At 36.2% G+C, this 21,801-nt stretch overlaps 1 protein-coding gene across 2 annotated transcripts in view; it reads left to right on the plus strand.

Moving 5' to 3' along the window:
• LOC136254707 (CUB and sushi domain-containing protein 1-like) overlaps positions 1–19,951 on the plus strand; it is a 41,397-nt gene extending 21,446 nt beyond the window's left edge. Inside the window, exons 5-18 of one of the 2 annotated variants that reach the window (XM_066047443.1) lie at positions 7,212–7,733; positions 7,789–7,980; positions 12,631–13,137; positions 13,205–13,396; positions 13,442–13,630; positions 13,687–13,836; positions 15,595–15,638; positions 15,711–16,048; positions 16,340–16,618; positions 17,669–17,828; positions 17,950–18,042; positions 18,289–18,402; positions 18,455–18,540; positions 19,657–19,951. In XM_066047443.1, the coding sequence (XP_065903515.1) occupies positions 7,212–7,733; positions 7,789–7,980; positions 12,631–13,137; positions 13,205–13,396; positions 13,442–13,630; positions 13,687–13,836; positions 15,595–15,638; positions 15,711–16,048; positions 16,340–16,618; positions 17,669–17,828; positions 17,950–18,042; positions 18,289–18,402; positions 18,455–18,540; positions 19,657–19,864 (3,074 nt within the window). In that variant the 3' untranslated portion in view covers positions 19,865–19,951. Of the gene's footprint in view, positions 1–7,211; positions 7,734–7,788; positions 7,981–12,630; positions 13,138–13,204; positions 13,397–13,441; positions 13,631–13,686; positions 13,837–15,594; positions 15,639–15,710; positions 16,049–16,339; positions 16,619–16,673; positions 16,853–17,668; positions 17,829–17,949; positions 18,043–18,288; positions 18,403–18,454; positions 18,541–19,656 lie in introns of those variants that run through there. The other variant, XM_066047444.1, reaches the window with a different exon arrangement.
• The last annotated feature ends 1,850 nt before the right edge of the window (positions 19,952–21,801 follow it).

Raw genomic sequence — 21,801 nt, forward strand, 5'->3', positions numbered from 1 at the left:
GCAGTAGTGACCCGGTTTCAACGGTGATATGAGCAACCAAATGAAAGTAAATTAATACTCAGCCTGAAAAAATTAACCACAACCAGTTAGTTCCAGGTTTTGTACAATTAAGCATGAAACTTTAGTGGCAAATATTGTACCTGTGCAGTAACCAATTAGCATATGCTAGAATGGGAAAGCAACTGCAAGAGAAAATTAGGCATGCAAAATAGTGTGAAAACAACAATAAAAAATTCCCAGCTTGGCAACAGCCATGGCGACTTAGTGGGGCAGCCACTATGCATGACTACCTGTGCAGCAACAATATTTACTGCCAGTGTAACTAGTTGGTGGCCAGTTCCACACAAGCAAATGCAGAAATGCCATCACACAAGGCTAAGAACTGCCATGTTTAAGGAGGTCACTTAAAGGATACTGTTGACCATTGCAATGCATGCAGTTGCGGCAATGATTTATGGGTCTATAACCACTGACTGCACGAACTCTCATGGTGATATAGCAGTTAATATTGGATGCCAATGCACTTCAGGTTTAAGTATAAGAATACTCTTGTGTACACAAGCGCTGACAAACGAAATTGTAACTGTGGCATGGAGATATGTATCCCTGTACCAAGCTGGGGGGTGGGAGCTGATGCAAACCCACAAAAAACTATTAATGAGCTATACATAGGTATGCTACAGTTGGAGACGTTAGAAGTTACATACATACCACATATGAACAAGTCAGAGCCCTATAGTGTCTATTATCAATAGAAACAGCAATATAGAAACCTACTTCATTCAATAAAAAGTAAGACAGTGAACTACCTTCATTTTTACCATGGCTTAACTTTACGTCCCTCACAAAACTAAAACACACAATCAATTCCATTAAGTCAGTTTTCAAGATTGCCATGCTCATGCAGAATCTACCTCGAACACTGTAGAGTGCCACAAATGCTTATTGGATCTTTGGGTTGGTGCAGTTAAGTACTAAGTAATGATGCACTGATAAGAGATTTTCCAGATTAGCCAATTAGCCAATTTTGAAACTCATAAAATGACCAATACCAATAACCAATACGATGTATACTGTATATGTATTTACAAAAAATTCGCATGTATTTTGTAAAATTAGCAGTTTTAAACTTTGTTTTTTGTCTTATTTTTATGTAAACAATAGTATCATGGTGAGTAAAATTAATTGGCTAATTATCTGCTAAGAATTACCGATACCGATACTGCTGAAATTTGTCCAATAAACTAATTTCTGATTATTTGCTGATTAATTGGTGCATCACTAACAGTAAGCCCTACAATATTAGTGGGATAATAGATATGGTAATAATCCATCTACACCTGTACCCACACCCACTTTTGGAAAACACCAAATAGCAGCCCAATAGTGGAGAAGAACAGGACACTGAAGGTACATAAGTCCATGATGCATATATTGTAGCTGCAGCGGTAGCAACAAGGCACTACTTGGGCCTATGCAGTATTGAGCAGTGGAGAAGTCTAGCCAGTAAGGTTTTGCTGAATTGAATTATGGTTCGCTGAAGGCACCAGTTAGTCACATCAACAAAATGTTTGAAATTGGAGATTCTGTAGTAACTTTCCAGAAGTGTTTTGAGTCACTCTGAAAACATGTTTAGGCTTATTACACTTAACAAATACTGCCAAGTTATCATAAGGAAAGGTGCATGAGACTAGATTTAGAGTGATATCAAGTAGTACGGAATCAAAACACACGGTAGTGTGTCGTGCGGCCCAAGAAGCCGGCGCGCCACACCGTGAGTATATTGACAGGAAGAACGAAAACGTCATTTTCACACCTTTGTATCTCGGTGATCACTTATCTGATTGGAACCAAATTTGCTACACAGTTGCCCGCCAGCCAAGGGAGTCTACATTCCAAATTTGAAGGAAATCGCTCCAGCCATTTCCGAGATACGAGCTGCCAAAGTTTCGGTTTTTTTTCTTCGTTTTTTTTTTCTTCTTCGTCTTTTCGCACACTTGCAAAAATTGCTATAACAAGCAAACGCGTACTCCGATCGCCTTGCAATTTGGCACAAAGAAAGGGAGTCCAAAGGCGAATCCTAGCATCAAATTTGGTACAAATCCGATGAATGGTTCAGGAGTTATTATCGATTATTCGCGTAAAACAAGATCGATTTGTTGTCACGCCTACAGGGTAAACCGCTTCATGGAATGAGTTGAAAATTGCTATGTAGATGGAGTAACCATCGTAGGAGTGCCTTTTGGTGGTTTGAAAGGAATCGAGATAAAGACCACGGAGATATGACACAAAACCCAACCTGTGTCACAATTACGCGATCGATTTTTATGAATAAAAAAGTATTAGTTTTCACGCCTACTAGGCAAACCGCTTAGAGCAATAAGCTGAAAATCGGTATATAGCTGGAATAATCTTCATAGAAAGTCCTTGCAGTAGTACAGAAGAATCGGATTACAAACCACTGAGTTATGATTCGAAAGCCAACTCCGTGTAGCAAATGCGAGATCGAGATACTCTAATAGAACAGTCACCCTAATAGAGCATTCGGCTAATTTATTTACTCCATTATAGAATTTTATTACATCACAAGTTATTCTGTAGGGAGTTCAGCTGCAAACAGTTAATCTTATAGACAGTTCAGCAAGAAGACAGTCACCATGTGGAGAGTTAAGCAAATATACCACTATAGAGATTCAGAACATTACAAGTCACACTGAAGAAAGTTCAGCTATAAACAAGTCATGCACTGTGTAGAGAATTCAGCTACAATTAAGTCACTCTCTAGAGAATTCAGTTACACAGAATTCTGCTACACACAAGTCACTGTGGAGAGAGTTCAGCTACAAACAAATTACCCTTTAGAGTGATCAGCTACAAACAAAACACTTTGCAGGGTGTTCAACTGCAACAAATCAATTACCTTTAGAGCGATCAGCAATGAACAAATCAACACAAATCTACCTGTAGAGAGATCAGCTAGAAATAAATCACCCTGAAGAGAGTTCAGCTACAAAAAATCACCCTGTAGAGACATCAGCTAGAAACTAGACACAATGTAAGGAGTTCAGCTACAAGCAATCACCCTGTAGAGAGTTCAGCTAAAACAAATCAACCTGCAGAGAGATCAGCTACAAACAAATCACCTTATAGAGAGTTCAGCTACAAACAGATTACCTGTAGAGAGATCGACTACAAACAAATCAACCTGCAGAGAGATCAGCTATATACACACAAATCAACTTGTAGAGAGATCAGCTACAAACAAATCACCCTGTAGAGAGATCAGCTAGAAACTACACACAATGTAAGGAGTTCAGCTACAAACAAATCACCCTGTAGAGAGATCAGCTACAAACTAGACACAAAGTAAGGAGTTCAGCTACAAGCAAATTACCCTGTAGAGAGTTCATCTACAAACAAATCAACCTGTAGAGCAATCAGCTAGAAACAAATCACCCTGAAGAGAGGTCAGCTACAAAAAATCACCCTGTAGAGAGATCAGCTAGAAACAAATCACCCTGAAGAGAGGTCAGCTACAAAAAAATCACCCTGTAGAGAGCTCAGCTACAAACAAATTGCCCTGTAGAGAGATCGGCTACAAACAAATCAACCTGCAGAGAGATCAGCTACACACAAATCAACTTGTAGAGAGTTCAGCTACAAACAAATTACCCTGTAGAGAGATCGGCTACAAACAAATCAGCCTGTAGAGAGTTCAGCTAAAACAAATCAACCTGCAGAGAGATCAACTACAAGCAAATCACCTTATAGAGAGTTCAGCTACAAACAAATTACCCTATAGAGAGATCGGCTACAAACAAATCAACCTGCAGAGAGATCAGCTACACACAAATCAACTTGTAGAGAGATCAATTACAAACAAATCACCCTGTAGAGAGATCAGCTAGAAACTACACACAATGTAAGGAGTTCAGCTACAAATAAATCACCTTATAGAGAGTTCAGCTACAAACAAATCACTCTGTAGAGAGATCAGCTAGAAACTCGACACAATGTAAGGAGTTCAGCTACAAGCAAATCACCCTTTAGTGAGTTCAGCTACAAACAAATCAACCTGCAGTGAGATCACCTACAAAAAAGCACCTTGTACAGAGTTCAGCTACAAACAAATTACCCTGTAGAGAGATCGGCTACAAACAAATCAACCAGTAGAAAGATCAGCTACATACAAATCAACTTGTAGAGAGATCAGCTACAAACAAATCACCCTGTAGAGATATCAGCTAGAAACTAGTCACAATGTAAGGAGTTCAGCTACAAGTAAATCACCCTGTAGAGAGTTCAGCTAAAACAAATCAACCTGCAGAGAGATCAGCTACAAATAAATCACTTTATAGACAGTTCAGCTACAAACAAATTACCTTGTAGAGAGATCGGCTGCAAATTAATCAACCTGCAGAGAGATCAGCTACACACAAATCAACTTGTAGAGAGATCAGCTACAAACAAATCACCCTGTAGAGAGATCAGCTAGAAACTAGATACAATGCAAGGAGTTCAGCTACAAGCAAAATCACCCTTTAGTGAGTTCAGCTACAAACAAATCAACCTGCAGTGAGATCACCCACAAAAACGCACTTGTACAGAGTTCAGTTACAAACAAATCACCCTGTAGAGAGATCAGGTAGAAGAATTCACCTTGTAGAGAGTTCATTTACAAAGAAACCATCATATAGAGAGTTCAGCTACAAAGAAATTACCCCGTAGAGAGTTCAGCTAGAAGAAGTCACCTTGTAAAGAGTTTAGCTACAAAGAAACCATCATGTACAGAGTTCAGCTACAAAGAAACCACCTGTACAGAATTCAACTACAAACAAATCACCCTGTATAGAGATCAGCTAGAAGAAGTTACCTTGTAGATAGTTCAGCTACAACAATTCACCCTGTAGAAAGATCATGCTAGAAGAAGTCACCTTGTAGAGTGTTCAGTTACAAAGAAACCATCATGTAGAGAGTTCAGCTGCAAACAAATCACTCTGTAGAGAGTTCAGCTACAAAGAAACCCCCATGTAGAGAGTTCAGCCTCATACAAACCACCTAGTAGAGAATTCAACTACAACAAATCACCCTGTAGAGAAGAAGTTACCTTGTAGAGAGTTCAGCTACAAAGAAACCACCATGTAGAGAGCTTAGCTGCAAACAAATCACCTGTAGAGAGTTCAGCTAGAAACAAATCACCCCGTAGAGAGATCAACTGGACGAAGTCACCTTGTATAGAGTTCAGCTACAAAGAAACCATCATGTAGAGAGTTCAGCTGCAAACAAATCACCCTGCAGAGAGTTCAGCTACAAAAAAATCACCCTGTAGAGAGTTCAGCTAGACGAAGTCACCTTATAGAGAGTTCAGCTACAAAGAAACCATCATGTAGAGAGTTCGGCTATAAAGACACCACCATGTAGAGAGTTTAGCTGCAAACAAATCACCTGTTACAGAGAGTTCAGCTACTAAGAAACCATCCTGTATATAGTTCAGCTACATTTCAAGTCACCCAGTAGAGAGATCAGCTGCAAAAAAAATCATGTGGAGAATAATGAGCATGTAATAAATATATGTATATAATTTGTATAATTACTAATAAAATCAAAAATAATTGAAGTACTAAAATTCTTCTTTAAGTTCTTTTCTTCTTCCTGTGGTAAAGAAAAAAACACATGGGTTAAAAAAGCCCCAAAGCCAGCCATAGGCCGGCTTTGCAGTATACAAATACAAAAAGAAGTGATATCTAATCAAAAACAGCCAAGCTGTATAAAAAGGTGCGGCCCCCATAAAGGCCATGGTGAAAAAAGATGTGAAATCCAAGGTGGCGGCCAAGAAATGGCTGTGATGGTAGGTCAATGGTTACATTTTAATAACGGCAATTCAGGTGAATTTTGTGCCGCTTGGTCTTGGCACCAAATTCACCTGAATTGTTGTTATTAAAATGTAACCATTAACCTACCATCACAGCCATTTCTTGGCCGCCACCTTGGATTTCACATCTTTTTTCACCATGGCCTTTATGGGGGCCGCACCTTTTTATACAGCTTGGCTGTTTTTGATTAGATCACCTTTACAGAATAATTAGTCCATCTAACATCAACTACAGCATTAAAAACAAGAAAACAGTTACAGGTTTTAAATCAATTTTTTGTCTGCCTGCCTACTTACCTGCCTGCGTACTTACCTGCCTGCGTACTTACCTGCCACAGTCGCAAGGCTGGAGGCCAAAAAAGTAGTGTAAGGCCACCATTATTTTTATACCACAATAACAAACTCACCATAATGACATGTGCCTTTGGGGTTCTGACGAGTGTGTGCCCTTTGCACTTTTGTCGTTCCTTTTATCTTCAATCAGGTTAGTTGTCTTCTTTTTGATGTAATGAAACCATATCGATGTGATAATTTTCCATACCAACACCTTCCTTGAGCAGAATATTTAGATGCCACAAAATTATTTAAATGTTTATGCTCAGGTGGATACCTGTAACTTTGCGATAGGTTCAAGACAACGTCCATTAATGATTAATAATGATTGAGCATGGGGACCATACATCTTAATAATCTATTTTCTTGATCATGATGACCACACCCTTTATTACTGGTCTAGCTGTATTCATAATGCTAGCACAATGAAAATATGAAATAGTGGTATGCTCCCTTGTAGGTGAAGGGTACTCTAATACAACAGTCACCCTAATAGAACAGTCACACGTGTATAGCTGTATGCTATAACAAAAACTAAACAACTAGTTTATTTAAAATATTAATTTTGATGATCCAAGTGATAGAAAGTAGTGAAACAAGAGATGAATGAATAGCTCGGTGGTAAAATCCCTACTTTTCCATTGAACAAAATAATAACATCCTACGAAGCTAGGCTGTAATACCATCATTCATCTTTTGTTTCACTACTTTTTATTGTTTGGATCTCTATTTTAAATGATAATCACTAGCATTATATATCTATTTTATTGCAGGAATAAAGTTTTGCCTTATACAATTTGCACAGTACTTGTTTGAAAGGATCCGTATTGTCATACCATGCATCACTTTTGTAGTCTCAAACAATGAATCATTTGGTATTTACAGTATGTAGTGTGAAACAATGATTGCTGTATCCCTCTATCATGTTTAGTGTTTAGAAGCTTTATAACAACACCAGATATCATGTATCACAAATTTGCTTACTTTATTATTGATCATATCTTAGGTTGTCTAGCAAATGTCAATGTTTATCAAGGAGGAGATGACCAGTTAAGAGTTGATAGACAAGTGATCATTCCATATGTTAATTGTAGTAACAGTGATGGAAGAATAACACATATTACTGCTAGTCTATCACTAAATAATAATGCTAGTGAGTATCCTAGCTTTCAAGTGTGGCGTCCCATGTCAGATGATCCCAGTGTTTATGAAAGAATTGGTGATGAAATTGTATTAGAAGATAGTGAAGTAAGAGCAATGGATGGGTACTGGTTAGCAGAGATAGTTGTTAGTGATAATGAGAGGATAGAGTTTAAGTCAGGAGATGTTATTGGATGTTATCATCCGTCTAATGTACGTTATCAAGTTAATACTATTAGTGGTAATGGATCAAGTGTTCATGATTGTGATGGAGGGAATATGACTATTGTTATTGCTAGTGGTGATGATGCCAACACAGTATCAGTTAATACAAACAGTGGAGATTGTATCGCAAATCCTCAACAGCCATTAATTCAGGTTTTATTTGGTAAGTTGTTGCATACTGTCATCAAATATGATCTGCATAATGTTGTACTGTATAGACATCCGATGTGATATCCTATCAACACCATCCAATGGAGGAATGTCATGTAGTTCTGGTAGAGTAGGAGTGGGTTATGAGGGAGACACTTGTAGTTTCACATGTAACACTGGTTATAAGCTAACTGGTAGTGGCAAAAGTACAACCTGTCAGAGGAATGGAAGTTGGAGTGGTAATCATATTGTTTGTACAGGTAGATTTATTTATGTATTACAATGTACTATGTACGTAGGCACCCCTTGTGAGTATGGCAGCCCTATAATTTAGTACCATAATATTCCATGTGGGCATTGTAAATTTTCTCACTTGCACTCGCAGGATATTTTGTCATCAACACTTCTGCCTTTGGCTTGCCTTGGCCTTGGCTTTATAGCAATATCCTACTCGTGGTGGGATTTAGCAATAATTTAGACTCTATCTAGCTTCACTTATCCACTAAATTCGTATACTAGATTGTACGTCTTAGTAAATGTGGCACTCTTACTTCTATGCAGTTACATACATACCTACAGTAGCTTGCTAATACAAAGCAGCTATGTATTTACAAATCTGTGTCCTGGTATATTTTCTAGGGATGAGCCTATTTTGCTTTTGTTTTCCCACTTATTTTTCTTTCCAGCAATTCTTTTATTCCTTACCTATTTTGCTCAATATTTTGCTCAAATTTTTTTCTATTTTGCTCACCATCCGTAAAATTAATTGCAGTATCTTTAGTTTACAGGCATGTGTGACTGCTCTATTAGAATATTTTGTACATAGTGACTGCTCTATTAGAGTATCTCAATCTTTAGTCACCATTTCCTATGAGCATATGTTGTCGTAATACTATGCGTGACTGTTCTATTAGAGTATCTCGATCTTTCTCATATAAAATGTGCTAAGTTGCCATTCCTCGGTGCCCATTTTTCCAGCATTTTGCTCTTTGCTTTTACCAACATATTTTTTCCAAATTTTTTTCTGGCTAAATCGGCGCATCACTAATATTTTCTTCTGCTTGGCATGTACAAACTCAGAGCAGCAATTTGGTAACTTTCTTCACCAACAGTCTGAAGCTGACTATGCATGCAAGAATACCAATAGGCTCAAGGGAAACTGGGTCCAATGGTTTAATTATCCAGACTCATGGTAGTGAGTCGCATGGCCAAGAAAGAAAAAGTACATGCCTCAAATACTGCTCATAAGTGTATGTGAGTTATTTGCATGTAGCAACAGTTTTGAAATCATCATCACAATTCATATAATTTTTACCATTTTACCATCTCAGCTCATAGATGTGCAACAATCTTTCAACTCACTATCACATACAGATAATACCTGTAACCATACTAAATCACTAACCTATTATGATACAAATCAATACTATGGAAGTTGGACAATATGACAAGATGAGGCAGACCAATATAGTATGGCTTCATATTCCATATTCAGCACACAAAATTATGACTGACCGGCTGGGCATGCAAGACAGAATCATAACTATTGAATTCTACATACATGCTATAATACTACAGTACCACAAGTGATTGTTTTGAACAAGAATGCCTGGACATGATTAACATTGTCATATGAATGCGCTGTAAAATTTTTAAGATAATGTGAAAATTGTTCGTAATATGGATACTCTAAAAGAGGAGTCAACTACTCTAAAGATTATCAGGTTCTTGTAATCATAAATTACCTACTTCAGTCTCTGCAGCAACATTTACATGCAATGAAAATAATCTACACTCTCATTGTGCAAATGTTGCTACAGGGAATGAAATAGGAACTGAATGGTACCAGGCTTATTGTTTTCATCTAAATGCTTGCCCCAGCTATACAAATTCTGAATTGTGAAGTAGCCATTGTGCTTTGTTTTCAGCTATATTTGGCTCTTTAAACAATGTTACAAATGCAGAACACTACAAGAAGGACCTCTGCAATCAGTTCAGTTACAAACAGCAAACTTGCATTACAATGTTGAGAAGCCATCACTTGACACTACCATGAAATGGCACATTGCACTGTCAAATGGGACACAAAGTAGGACACAGATGAGTCCATGAAACATGGATTGTACATACTGAAGTAACCTGTTGGGCTGAAGCAACGTATTACAGTGAATAAATCAAGCTCTTAGTGTTTAACTGTTATCGAGTTGTCCTTGTCTGAAGGATTCAGGCGGTCAGGTAGTTTCCACTAAATACAGTTAGGTTAGAATTTTTCTTGTATGACCTTTCTTTACTACATACAAAGGCAAAATTACTGAAGGAAGTTTGATCGTGTACTGTCATTTCAATGTGACCTAAACAAATGTCCATAACTCGAGTCTATTGCAACAAAACAACGATTATTGAGCTCCTCTTGAGTAGGCAAATAAGATGATGTCCATTTTTATTGTTAGGCCCTTTATTCACTTTGTAGTAAACTATAATGTAATAATTATATTGTAAAGCATTTCAGGTCATACTGAAAACACTTTGGGGTTTGGTTATACCTATCCAATGCTGCCAAGATGCCATGAAGGTAAGTTTCTGGTTAATAATTTTTTGGGAGAATGTGCTACATGGTCCCTAATAATTATACAGTACTATTTTACTGCATGGTTGAGCAATTAGGGTGTTTCAACATTTAGGCTATTATATTATTGCTATCTAGTTGTCTAGTATATAGTGGCCTTCAGGAAATTTTGAAAAATATGTCCTCAAATTGAATCCAAGAGTGATTTTAATGTACAATGTAGTTACCATTAATTTTGCATAATAGGGTGACTGCTCTATTAGGGTGACTGCTCTATTAGGGTGTAATAATCTTGATGCATTGATTGTAGAATCCAGTTGATTCGCTGGAATTGCAGGTAGATACGTACATGTAAGCATTTGCTATTGGAATGCAATCAGCACAATTATTCCTAATGTTCAATGACAGCTAGAGGTATTTAAGTCCGTCCATAATCTTGTTGACAGACCTCCTCCTCCTCCTCCTCTCCCCTTGCCCCTCCCCCTACCATTCCACTTTATTTTCATGTTTACCTGTTATAAAACATTACAAATAAAGAGCAACATGAGAAATACCTCTGTAATCAATCCAGTCACAAGCTCTGAAGCCATGACGCATTACTCTGCCTACTGTATGTAAAGAAATGGATTAATGTGTAAGTACATGATGCATGCATTGTAGCTGCAGCAGCTGTGGTCAGCAAAAAAGCACATTTTAAGTCCAAACAGTGAAGAAACCAAACATGTACAGTGTAGCCTCAACCATAATTGAGTAAAGTGTGGCTGAAGTCAGCAGAAAATTCTATGCTTTTTAAGTTTAAAGAATGTTGGAAGAGCAAAATCTTATGGAATACCAATACTGCCAAACTGTCATGAAGAAAAAGAAAGCTAGTTTTTGGGTGATTTAAGCAAGAAAACCCAAACCTCTCCATGATCCAGTACTACCACACCATATGATAAATGCTACTATACAAAACAGTATGTACCTCTCTAATGGAATAATGCATTATGTTTAGTATATTTCTGGAGTGGATTGAGAGCAATAATTCGGTTTATAAGCAATGTCCAAAGTTCATAAAAAGCATGTCTACACAATCCTAAGCCAAAGGTATACATTGTAGTGGTACAGTATAAGTACTGTATGTATAATTTTTATAATGCTCTAGATAATTGTTATGTTAATCCAACAAGTGAATATGTTACGGTATAATACTCTCAATAGCAGTTTGACGTAAAATATTAAAATACATCAAGCAATTAGCTACTAGAATTAGTATTACACTTTTGTCAAGGTACATTGACAAAAATCTGTAATACTAATTTGATTGGCTAATATAGTGTGGTGTGTTCCTATTAGAAGTAAATGTCCAACTTGACAACTAATGTTACCATAGTGATAGATGCTCCATGGCATAGCAACAATATGATTGCTTAGCAATGGTTGCTAGGTAACCATTACTGAGATAAATGTCATTTTTGAGACCATAGCAATGGTTACTAGGCAACGGCTGCTAAGTGTGATTGGTCTTTTGCAGAGGTTATTTTTGAATTTCTGTTTCCTAGCAACTGTTGCTATGGTTGTCAGATTAATTTTTTGTAATAGGACGGATGGCTGTGGTATTCATGATTAATAGTTCTCACATTGTAAACAGGAAGGAAATAGTGCTTGGCAATAGTGCTTGGCTTCACCTTGCACTATTTTATTCCTCCCTGTTTACAATGCTCACACTATTAATCCCGAATACCACAGCCATCCATCCATCCTTTTACATATACATATACGTGCAGTAGTATAATGTATAATTATATAGTACAAGATTTAACATCCAGTACATAGTATATATTGGGCTGTTTATTTTGTGGGTAGTATATAATTTTTACGCATGAATGGACTGGGCTAATGCTGCTGAATAGCAAACTGTAGCTTGTAGATGACTTGCATGAGTGTATGCTTCGACTATTAACTGCCTATCATTTTTGTCCATGAGCTTTGCTTGCATCTGATGGTAGGTAGCTACTGTCAACCAGAAGCCAGTTGACTTTGGCTTCAGACACCATTGTTCTGGGCATGTTATTGAGGCAATGAGTATCTTGACGAATACTCTATTACCATACAGTACATAACACTTTTCTTGGGAGTCTTTATTTTTACATTCTACACACAATTGTTTGCATACCATTAATCACAGAAAGTGCATACAAGTGCATATTTGAAATTTGAAACACAGGTGTTGAGTAGTAAGCAAGTGTACTGTAACATAAACACATAAACTATAATGGTTTGTATAGCTCCCTGTCAATGCTACACACATGCATTGTTGTATTTTTGCAATGATATTCATTGTGTGATGAAATCATACACACAGGTAGGGAAACTTGCTTTGAAAGTGCCATAGTTCAACAGAGAGGAGATTGTAGCACAAGACATCCAAGTCAAGCAGTTATTCCACGTGCCAACTTCACTTGTAATGGTAGAATAACTGGTATAACTGCTAGTATGGAAAGACTTACTAATGGTATAAATGATCCTTACTTGCAAGTATGGCATCCAACAACACCTGATAAAGATGTATTTGATAAAGTGGGTGAAGTTCAGTTAGTAGAAAGTGAAGTAGTTGAAGAAGTTGATAATAATAACAACACTTACTGGCTAGTAAATATAACTCTTAGTGATGATGACAGAATTGAGTTTGAAGCTGAAGATGTTATAGGATTTTATCATCCACCTGACTCACGTTATCAAGTGTGGACTATTGAAACACCAGGATATACAGGTTTTGGTAATCTATCTGATAACTCGTCAAACACTATCGATTTAGCTACTGTCGAAGGTCATTTCGATAAAGTTCAACCTTTAATTGAATTCACAATTGGTAAGGTAAAATGTTTGTAGCAAATTGTATGTTTCAGTATCTACTGTACATGCATGTGCATTTGTAGACATCAGATGTGTTAACCTATCAATACCATCCAATGGAGAAATGTCATGTAGTTTTGGTAGAGTAGGAGTGGGTTATGAGGGAGACACTTGTAGTTTCACATGTAACACTGGTTATGAGCTAACTGGTAGTGACAATAGAACTTGTCGGAGTAATGGAAATTGGAGTGGTGATGATACTGCTTGCAGAAGAGGTAACAATTGTTTATATGTGTAGCGTCACCAGCTAAATTTTATAGTCACTTGCCCATCAATTGTTCATCCTGTCAATGGAATGATTAATTGTTCTTTGGGAGATGATGGAGTCCATTCCTATGAAGACACTTGTTGTTTCACATGTAACACTGGTTATGAGCTAATTGGTAGTGACAATAGGACCTGTCAGAGTAATGGAAGTTGGAGTGGGAATGGCACAAAGTGTATTGAAAGTATATATAAAATTAAGTTTATTTTTGCATGCTTTTTATATGTGAAACTACTGTAGGTAACAGTGGTGATGATAACAGTACAGATACTATTACTGCTGCAGCTGTGATTGCTTCATTGTTTCTTCTGATGGTGCTTTCTTTTATTTCTATTTGTATTATTGTGGTATTGGTGAAGAAAAGAAGAAAATACTCCTTTAGAAATGCAGGTATATATATACTTTATTACTTGTTGTACCATTTATGAATGCCTGTGCAATAGGGATCCGCCAATTATGCTCATTATTTTACCTATTATGCTATGCTGCACTGCTCAAAATTTTGCAAATTATGCTTAAATTAATGCTCAACATTTACCTATTATGCTCAAATTATGCTCAATATTTATACCTCAGTTCCATGTTTTTCTAGTAAATTTGGGAAAACAGTAAGTTGCTGAAGCACAGATTCTAAATCCTTGCTTATCAAACTGCATGTCACAGAAAAGATCGATATACTCTAATAGAACAGTCAGCTGTCTGATTATTTTCTGACTGTTATATTAGGGTATATCAATCTTTTTCTGTGATATGTATTTTGATAAGCAAGAATTTACGGTAATGCACAAGTGTCCTGCCTATTATGCTAGCATTATGCTCAATGCTTTCAGGCACCTATTATGCTCATTATTATGCCAACATAATCGGCAGGTCCCTACTGTGAAACCTGTGTATTTTCCTTACAACTTGGTCGAAATGTGGCACAATATGTTAGTTGCATCCATACACCACTCATTTCTCCTGTAACAGTTTCGTTTCTCATCCTTATCTGGCTATACATATCAGCAAACGTTTTGCAACCTACAGTGACAATTGGCATGACCACTGCTTGAAGTATCTTAGTTTACTACAGTGGTATATCCCCAGTATATGGAACAGTTAATTGTTTGTTATTTTAGTAGTTTTTCAGTAAACCCGCATTCACTGATGTTTTACTGAGAGTTTAAAACTTCGTAAAATAATTATGTTCCATATACTTAAGTTTACTGACACTTTACTATCAGTATAACTACAGTAAGGCATCTTAACAAATTAGTAAACTAAGAACCTTCAAGCAGTGGACTGTTTCAGTGCTGTGGGATGGGATGAGTTCCTATCTGTGATTGTGTGGCACTGTATAATACTACACTTTTGTGAGTCTTGCGGTACCTTACCTTTATTGGCTCTAGTGTCTCATTGTTTTCCTATTCAATTGTCATTTGCTGTTTCCCACCAAACACCCTCCACTTCCATTACAACAGCCCAGCACCTTCCATTGAAAAACAATTTTCACTTTGTTCATTTTGTATACTTTGTATATCAATCAGTGATGACATCCGAAAAGTTTTAAATGACTACAGAATGTATTACTAAACTGTTTTTTGTTGTTTTTTTTTTCACTCAGGGGGGTCACAAACATACTAGACATACATACGCAGTTAAATATTAAACCCACCTGAAAGTCTGAACACTGCTGCATAGGTTGTAGAACAATTTATTGTTCATTCACTCTAGAGTGCAAACACTTAAGGATTCTCAGGAGTACATGAAACTCAAGATTAGTACAGTATATATACTGTATAGCTATGGCATAGTTACAAATGACAGCCACTGCTCATGCAGTATATAAGTTTTGTATTACTGCCATGGGCTACTTGAACTCCCAGCATTTGTAAATCAGATGATTTTCTGAACTGAATACAACTACTTTTCTATTACAGCTATTCTATTAGAATATCTCAATCTATTTCTGTGGTTTGGGGATGAAAAAGGGGTGCATACCTCCTATGCCCCTCTTTTGGATTATTGCTGTGGTTGACAATATTAAACCAAATACTAATTTTATTCCGTATATGGTTCTAAAGTGTATAGTTATATAGTTACCATAAGAGAGGGCACACTTGCTTCTTGTGCATGCACCCTTTACCGTATTTCTGTATTTATTTGTAGCACAGCATCAAGGACTTCATGCTGGCAATCCTTTTGAGAATATTGTAAGTTCTTACAATAAAAGTATCTGATTATATGCTTAAAATAGTATTGAGCAAAATTACTTATTCTAATAGCCAACAACTGCAATCAAGGAAGGTGATAACGTTTTGTATAACCCAGTAGCAGTGAGAAATTATGAGATGTCAGCAGTATATAATGAACTTTCTTCCCCCATTCCAAATGATTACACTGAGCCACTGTTTGATAATGGGGCAAATCTAGAACCAGATGGTGATGGCTACTCAGTTCCATATGATGGTATGGTTGTAAGGAAACCATATCAACAAGATGCAAAAAGTGGTAATTACCAACAACGCTCCCAATCATTTGTGCAGCCTGCCACTAATTTGAATTTATTGCTTGCTCAAATTAAAGAGAGTTTGGTCATGGAAATATCATCAGACAGGATTTGGTATGTACTGTGCATAATGTGTGTGTTTAGTGGTATGTTACAGCTTTATGAAATCTTCGTAATAAATTATTCATAGAAGTTATAATCATATACTCATACACATATCGCGAATATGCAATTGGGCTCAGAAAAAACTCTCATAGTTTGGACCATTTTCAAATTCCTTTTTATTTAATGTCTGCAGTGTTCAAGGAATGGGTAACAGAACATTTTTGATAACATGAGTTGATTCAATATCACGCAGAGTTTTGCTGAGACAGTCACATATAATTCCATTTCCAATTTTTGTAGCACAATAAAAGAATTAGGGTATGGAGAATTCGGTGTGGTCACCTTGGCAACATGGACAGATGATAACACATCAAAAGAAGTTGCTGTAAAGACTCTAAATCAAAGAGCTTCACAGAAAGACAAAATAAAATTCTTTCAAGAAGCAGCTTTAATGGCACAGTTTATTCATGACAATGTTATTAGAATGTATGGAATGGTCACAAAAGATCCTGCAATGATTGTGCTAGAGTTTGCTAAGAAAGGAGATCTTCGAGAATATTTAGTTTCACTACAACCTGAGTAAGTTATGCTTATTTTTATAAAGCCAGAGAATATTAACAATGTACAATAATAGTAAACCCGATATGTGACTGATCCTGCGAAAACAGGGCATGTGGGCACAAACTACACCTTGCCACACTACTAGTCATATCTCAGTGCTGGAAAAGAATATTTTCATTCTGTAACTTGCATCATTACGTCAATTTGCTGCTTACTAGGAGTGGAAAATTGCATTGCTATAGCATAACGGTACAAAAAATTATGAGTGATGAAAGTTTAAAAAGTAGTCAAAAACATATGTGCGCACATGCCCTATTTTCGCAGGCCCAGTCACATATTTTGATAAGTGCCAACTATTTTATCTCAATAAACTATGTATCTCAATGATGTGACAATATATATTATGCAGGACTGTTTGTAAACACACATTTTGCATAATTTTGTTATTTGTTGACATAAAAGTCAAGTAGTGGTTGTTAAGCCAGAAATGTTATCATATCCCCAACTACAGCAGTTTACATTTTCACCATCTGACTGTGGTTGATTTAAATAGATTACAAAGATTTACTGTTATCTTTATAAGCAAATTTGTTATCTTCTTTATGATGAGTGATTTAGGTATCTAGATAATCTTTTATCTAAATTATCTCACAGCTCTAATCTATATACGTACTATGTGCATATACAAGACTAAAACCAGAATTAGGAATTTTAAATTTGTATAAGGATCATAGACATCAAAGTAATAAAACTTAGTAATCACTGTAGTGCATACAACTATTCTTTTATTCTTAAGTAGTCAGTCATTTATCATTGTGGTCATGACTAGAGTAGGGATTAAATCTCTACTAGAATACAGTAGATAGTAGTGGCACAGGACTGTATAGGCAACCTCATATGTTATTATTTCTGTGATCCCTTATACTTCTTGTAGTACACTGTAGGAAAGATTTAGTAGTTACACTGCTATAGTATAGTTAGTTCATTAGTTAGTTATGCTGCATGGTAGTTTAGTAGCTAGTTAGTTTCAATACACTACAGTAATGTTTGTGTGTTGTTTGGTAATAGTGTGTTAGAAGGTGAGAAGGTTCCGGACACAGTACCTCCTCTTCTACTAAAGTTTGCCAGAGAGATAGCAGCAGGAATGCACTACCTTGCTAATAAAGGATATGTACATCGTGACTTAGCTGCCAGGAATGTATTGTTGACTGAACAAGATGTCTGCAAGGTAATGAACAACACAAAGTGTTTGTTAATCGACAATAATTTACAGAGCCATCAAAATGTGAATGTGTGTATGATTACCTAACTTGCCTTTATGGGATAATGTGTTTTCCTTTTCTATGCAGATTGCTGACTTTGGAATGTCAAGAGATTTGGATGATCACAAATACTATATCACATCTGGAGGAAAGGTCCCTATTAAATGGACAGCTCCAGAAGTGAGTTATTTGTGATGAACAATTGGAATTCTTTACCCCAATCAGTGATTGACTCCAACTCCCCTAATCAATTTAAGAGGACAGAAACTATAGTAATATACTGTATGATATTTAATGGGTATATATTGCTACTTTTTTTTGTGTGTATGATTTGGATGTACAGGCTACGACTCTATCCAAAATTTACAATGACAATTACAATTTGTAATCAATAGCATGGTAAATGTGCATTATTTTGACTCTCAGGCCCTCCAGTACAATAAGTACTCCACTTTCAGTGATGTTTGGAGTTTTGGTTGTGTACTTTATGAGATGTGGAGCTTGGGCTGTAAACCTTTTGAGGAAACTCCTGTGAAAGAGGTGTGAGTGATTTCTGGCATGTTGCATAAAATTATCAGTCCTTATTATACAGATTCTCACACTAATCAACAGTGGTTACAGGCTTCCACCACCATCAGGCTGTCCAAAGTTAATATACAAATTAATGATTCGATGTTGGTACGTAAGTTTGTTTGGTTGTATACATACATGTTTGAGTACATAATTCACTGCATGAAATAAGTGAGGACCCTCCATGCAAAAACAGCTTGGCTGTGTGAAAAGGGCCTGTCCATGCAAGTTAAAGTGACTGACAACCAAAAGAGTTGATAGCTGGAGTGGCCAAGAATTATTTTAATCAAATTGAAGTTTTAATGTTGGACCCTTATCATTGATTCGTGTTCTAGATTCAGTCTTGTTGCATTCCTAATAAATTCCTTTTAACTCTTAATGCATTAAAATTAATTCTGAAACAAAGCAGGTGCCAAACAAGTTATTTGCAGCATAATTGGGCACAACTGAGTCAGATTATTATAGAGATTATTGGTCAAAATACAATAGACAATTTTAAAAGTATTATGTTAACAGTACATGCTACATAGTAATGCCTGCGACATTGCTAGTATTGTTGAATCACCTGCAAAGTAGAGTACCTCAGTTGTTCTTACATGCTAGTAGTTCTGTTGTTCCACAACTAGAGTCATTTTATAATTGCTGTGAAACAAACATTTCTTTCCATTGCAACACAAAGAATCCACAGCATAGGCATAGCAACCTAGGGCCCCTCCTCTTGTGATTTTCTGATTGTAAATTGCAAAAAGATCAAGATACTCTAATAGAGCAGTCAATTACTCTAAAGCAGTCACAGTGTTAGTGTAAACTATGAAGTTTTAAATAAGGATTTTTAGATTTTTATGTGCTTTATATCAGTGACACAATGTATATTTGGTGGAGAGCAGCCATTCTTAGCAGGTTTTGACCTTTTTTTTCCCTCTCAACACAGTGTGCCCCTACCAAACCAAGAATCTAGAGCCCCCCATCTAAAAATATCTTCCTGCGCCCATGCATAGTGATATGGTGAATTGATTGAGTAGGTAGAGCCATGGTGTATGTGTTTATACAGTACTTAGACTCATAAGTTAACCACATGTACATTGCATAGAAACTTGAACAACTAGGAAAGCAGCCAGCAACTCTTTTAAATATAGTGCACTGTACATATATAGTTTCATAGCCACAAAAGGAATTCTTTCTTTTTAGATTTTGGTTGTATACATTGTTTATTTCTATGTATAGGCATCCTCGCCCTAAGAGCAGACCAGCATTCATACTGATCACCAAATACCTCAACAAACCTGATGAAGACCTATTACAAATCAGTGATGATGATGTTAAAAAGTATGGAGCCCTTGGCTCATCACTTGGTAGAACACTATCGGCATCTACTTCATCACTACCATACATCAATTCATGGCAAACTGAATTACAATCAGTTTATAAATGACTATAATGTTGTGACTCAAAAATAGCTATCTGTGTATGTACGTTTGAGATTATATCACCAAATGAGTGTCTAGTTAAGTATACTGAATTAGGACAATAAAGTCTTGTACTATTTAGTGCATGTCTCACACTTTTTTGTCTTTCATTGTGCACTTGTATAGTCCTATGTATAAACCTTTTTATAATGCTAACGTAACAGCTTTTAGTGTTTTTGTACTTGCAATACATTTCACCTGATCATTATTATACCTTTCACTTGCTTTTATGGACATATGCATTGTAGAACATAGGTATACACAATTATAGACTACAGATGTATACTGTAGTTATAGTAGTTGAGTAGATTATATAGGGCTAAAATGTGATGTGCGTACATGTATATAGGATGATGCTACACAGTGGCAATGGCGTGGCCATAGACTGCAGTGTACAATAAATTGTTTCAACATAGTATACATTCTGAATGCGTATTAATACTAAACCTGTCTGATCAAGTCACTGTGCAATAAGGTCACCTGTGTAAATTGGACATTGCCCATATACATGCATAATTTTGTTCAAAAAAATTTTTGTGTAAAAATATTTTCATATGATTATTTATGTGAATGACTGCTCTATTGTAATAGTTTGATCATGCTCTATTATAATAGTTAGATCATATATAAAAATTTTCATGTAAGAAATTTTAGTAAAAGTTAATTTTTTTTTTTGCATACAAAAATTATTTTATTACAACAAAAAAAAGTAAATTACAGTATGTGTGCATGTATGTTATTTAATTGTGCAGTTACTTGCTTAAGACTTAGCAACCAGTTTTATCATGCAAAATGAAAATAATGTTTAGCTTTTTTTAATTTATCACTAAAATTATACTGTATATGCAGGGGCGGATCCAGAGTTTGGAAAGAGGGGGGGCACCTTGCTGAAAAAGTTGAAGAGCAAAAAAAAAGGTCACAACAATAATAGCTAGTTATCCTTTTACCAAATATATTATATCACGTATGTTATGTAAGATAAAATCCTATTTATAGCTTCATAGGTAAGCTACACTGCCTCATGAACATTGTGACTGTTTTATTAGAGTAATTGACTGCTCTATTAGAGTATCTCGATCTTGTATGTAATTTCTTGAAGGGGGGGGGGCATTTGCCCCAAATGCCCCATCCTGGATCCGCCATTGATATGTATAGCTATAGGATTATGGGGTACGTTGTATGTGCAAAAAAGAGAGTCACATACATAGCCTTTCCAACCCTCAACTAGATTTGTAAATGATAAATTGATTCCCACAATATAGCCCGGAATATAGTGCAGGGCTGTGCATAGTTGCAGAAGAGTTGTATGGCCAGCATTCACTATGAAAAAAGAGGGATATAAGATGGTATTTCCAGTGGCTTATTGAATACAAAAAAAGCTTGATATAACCTGTAGTATTCTAACAATCACATGTAAGGCTTTAGTTAATGTGTTAAACATACTGAAACCATATATGTGATGGTATAGTGTGGGCATTATATTTGATATAAGCTATTTCAGGTAATGTGGTAAATAAACTGAAACCATATATGTAATAGTATAGCATGCATTATACTAAAGTATAACATGAGTACAATACAGGGTTTATATTAAGGCTTATTTGTATTCAATAAGCCACTGGAAATACCATCTTATATCCCACCTTTTTCACAGTGACTGACAGTCTGGTAGAGAGTAGACACCAGCTGGCAGCTGCAGCCAGTATATGCTTTTAATTAGCCTATTGTGCTACGATGAATGCAATACTCACGTTATGCTCATACTTATGCTTCAATTTTTTGCCTCATCTTATTAATAAATTTGCTTTTTCTGGTTTGTGAGCAATTGTTCAAAAATTCCATTGAAAATAGCATTTGTCTACATGGTAGCCTAGTATGTGACCAAATTTTCAACCATGTGGAT

The sequence above is a fragment of the Dysidea avara genome, chromosome 4, assembly GCF_963678975.1.
Source record: "Dysidea avara chromosome 4, odDysAvar1.4, whole genome shotgun sequence".
NCBI lineage: Eukaryota > Metazoa > Porifera > Demospongiae > Dictyoceratida > Dysideidae > Dysidea > Dysidea avara.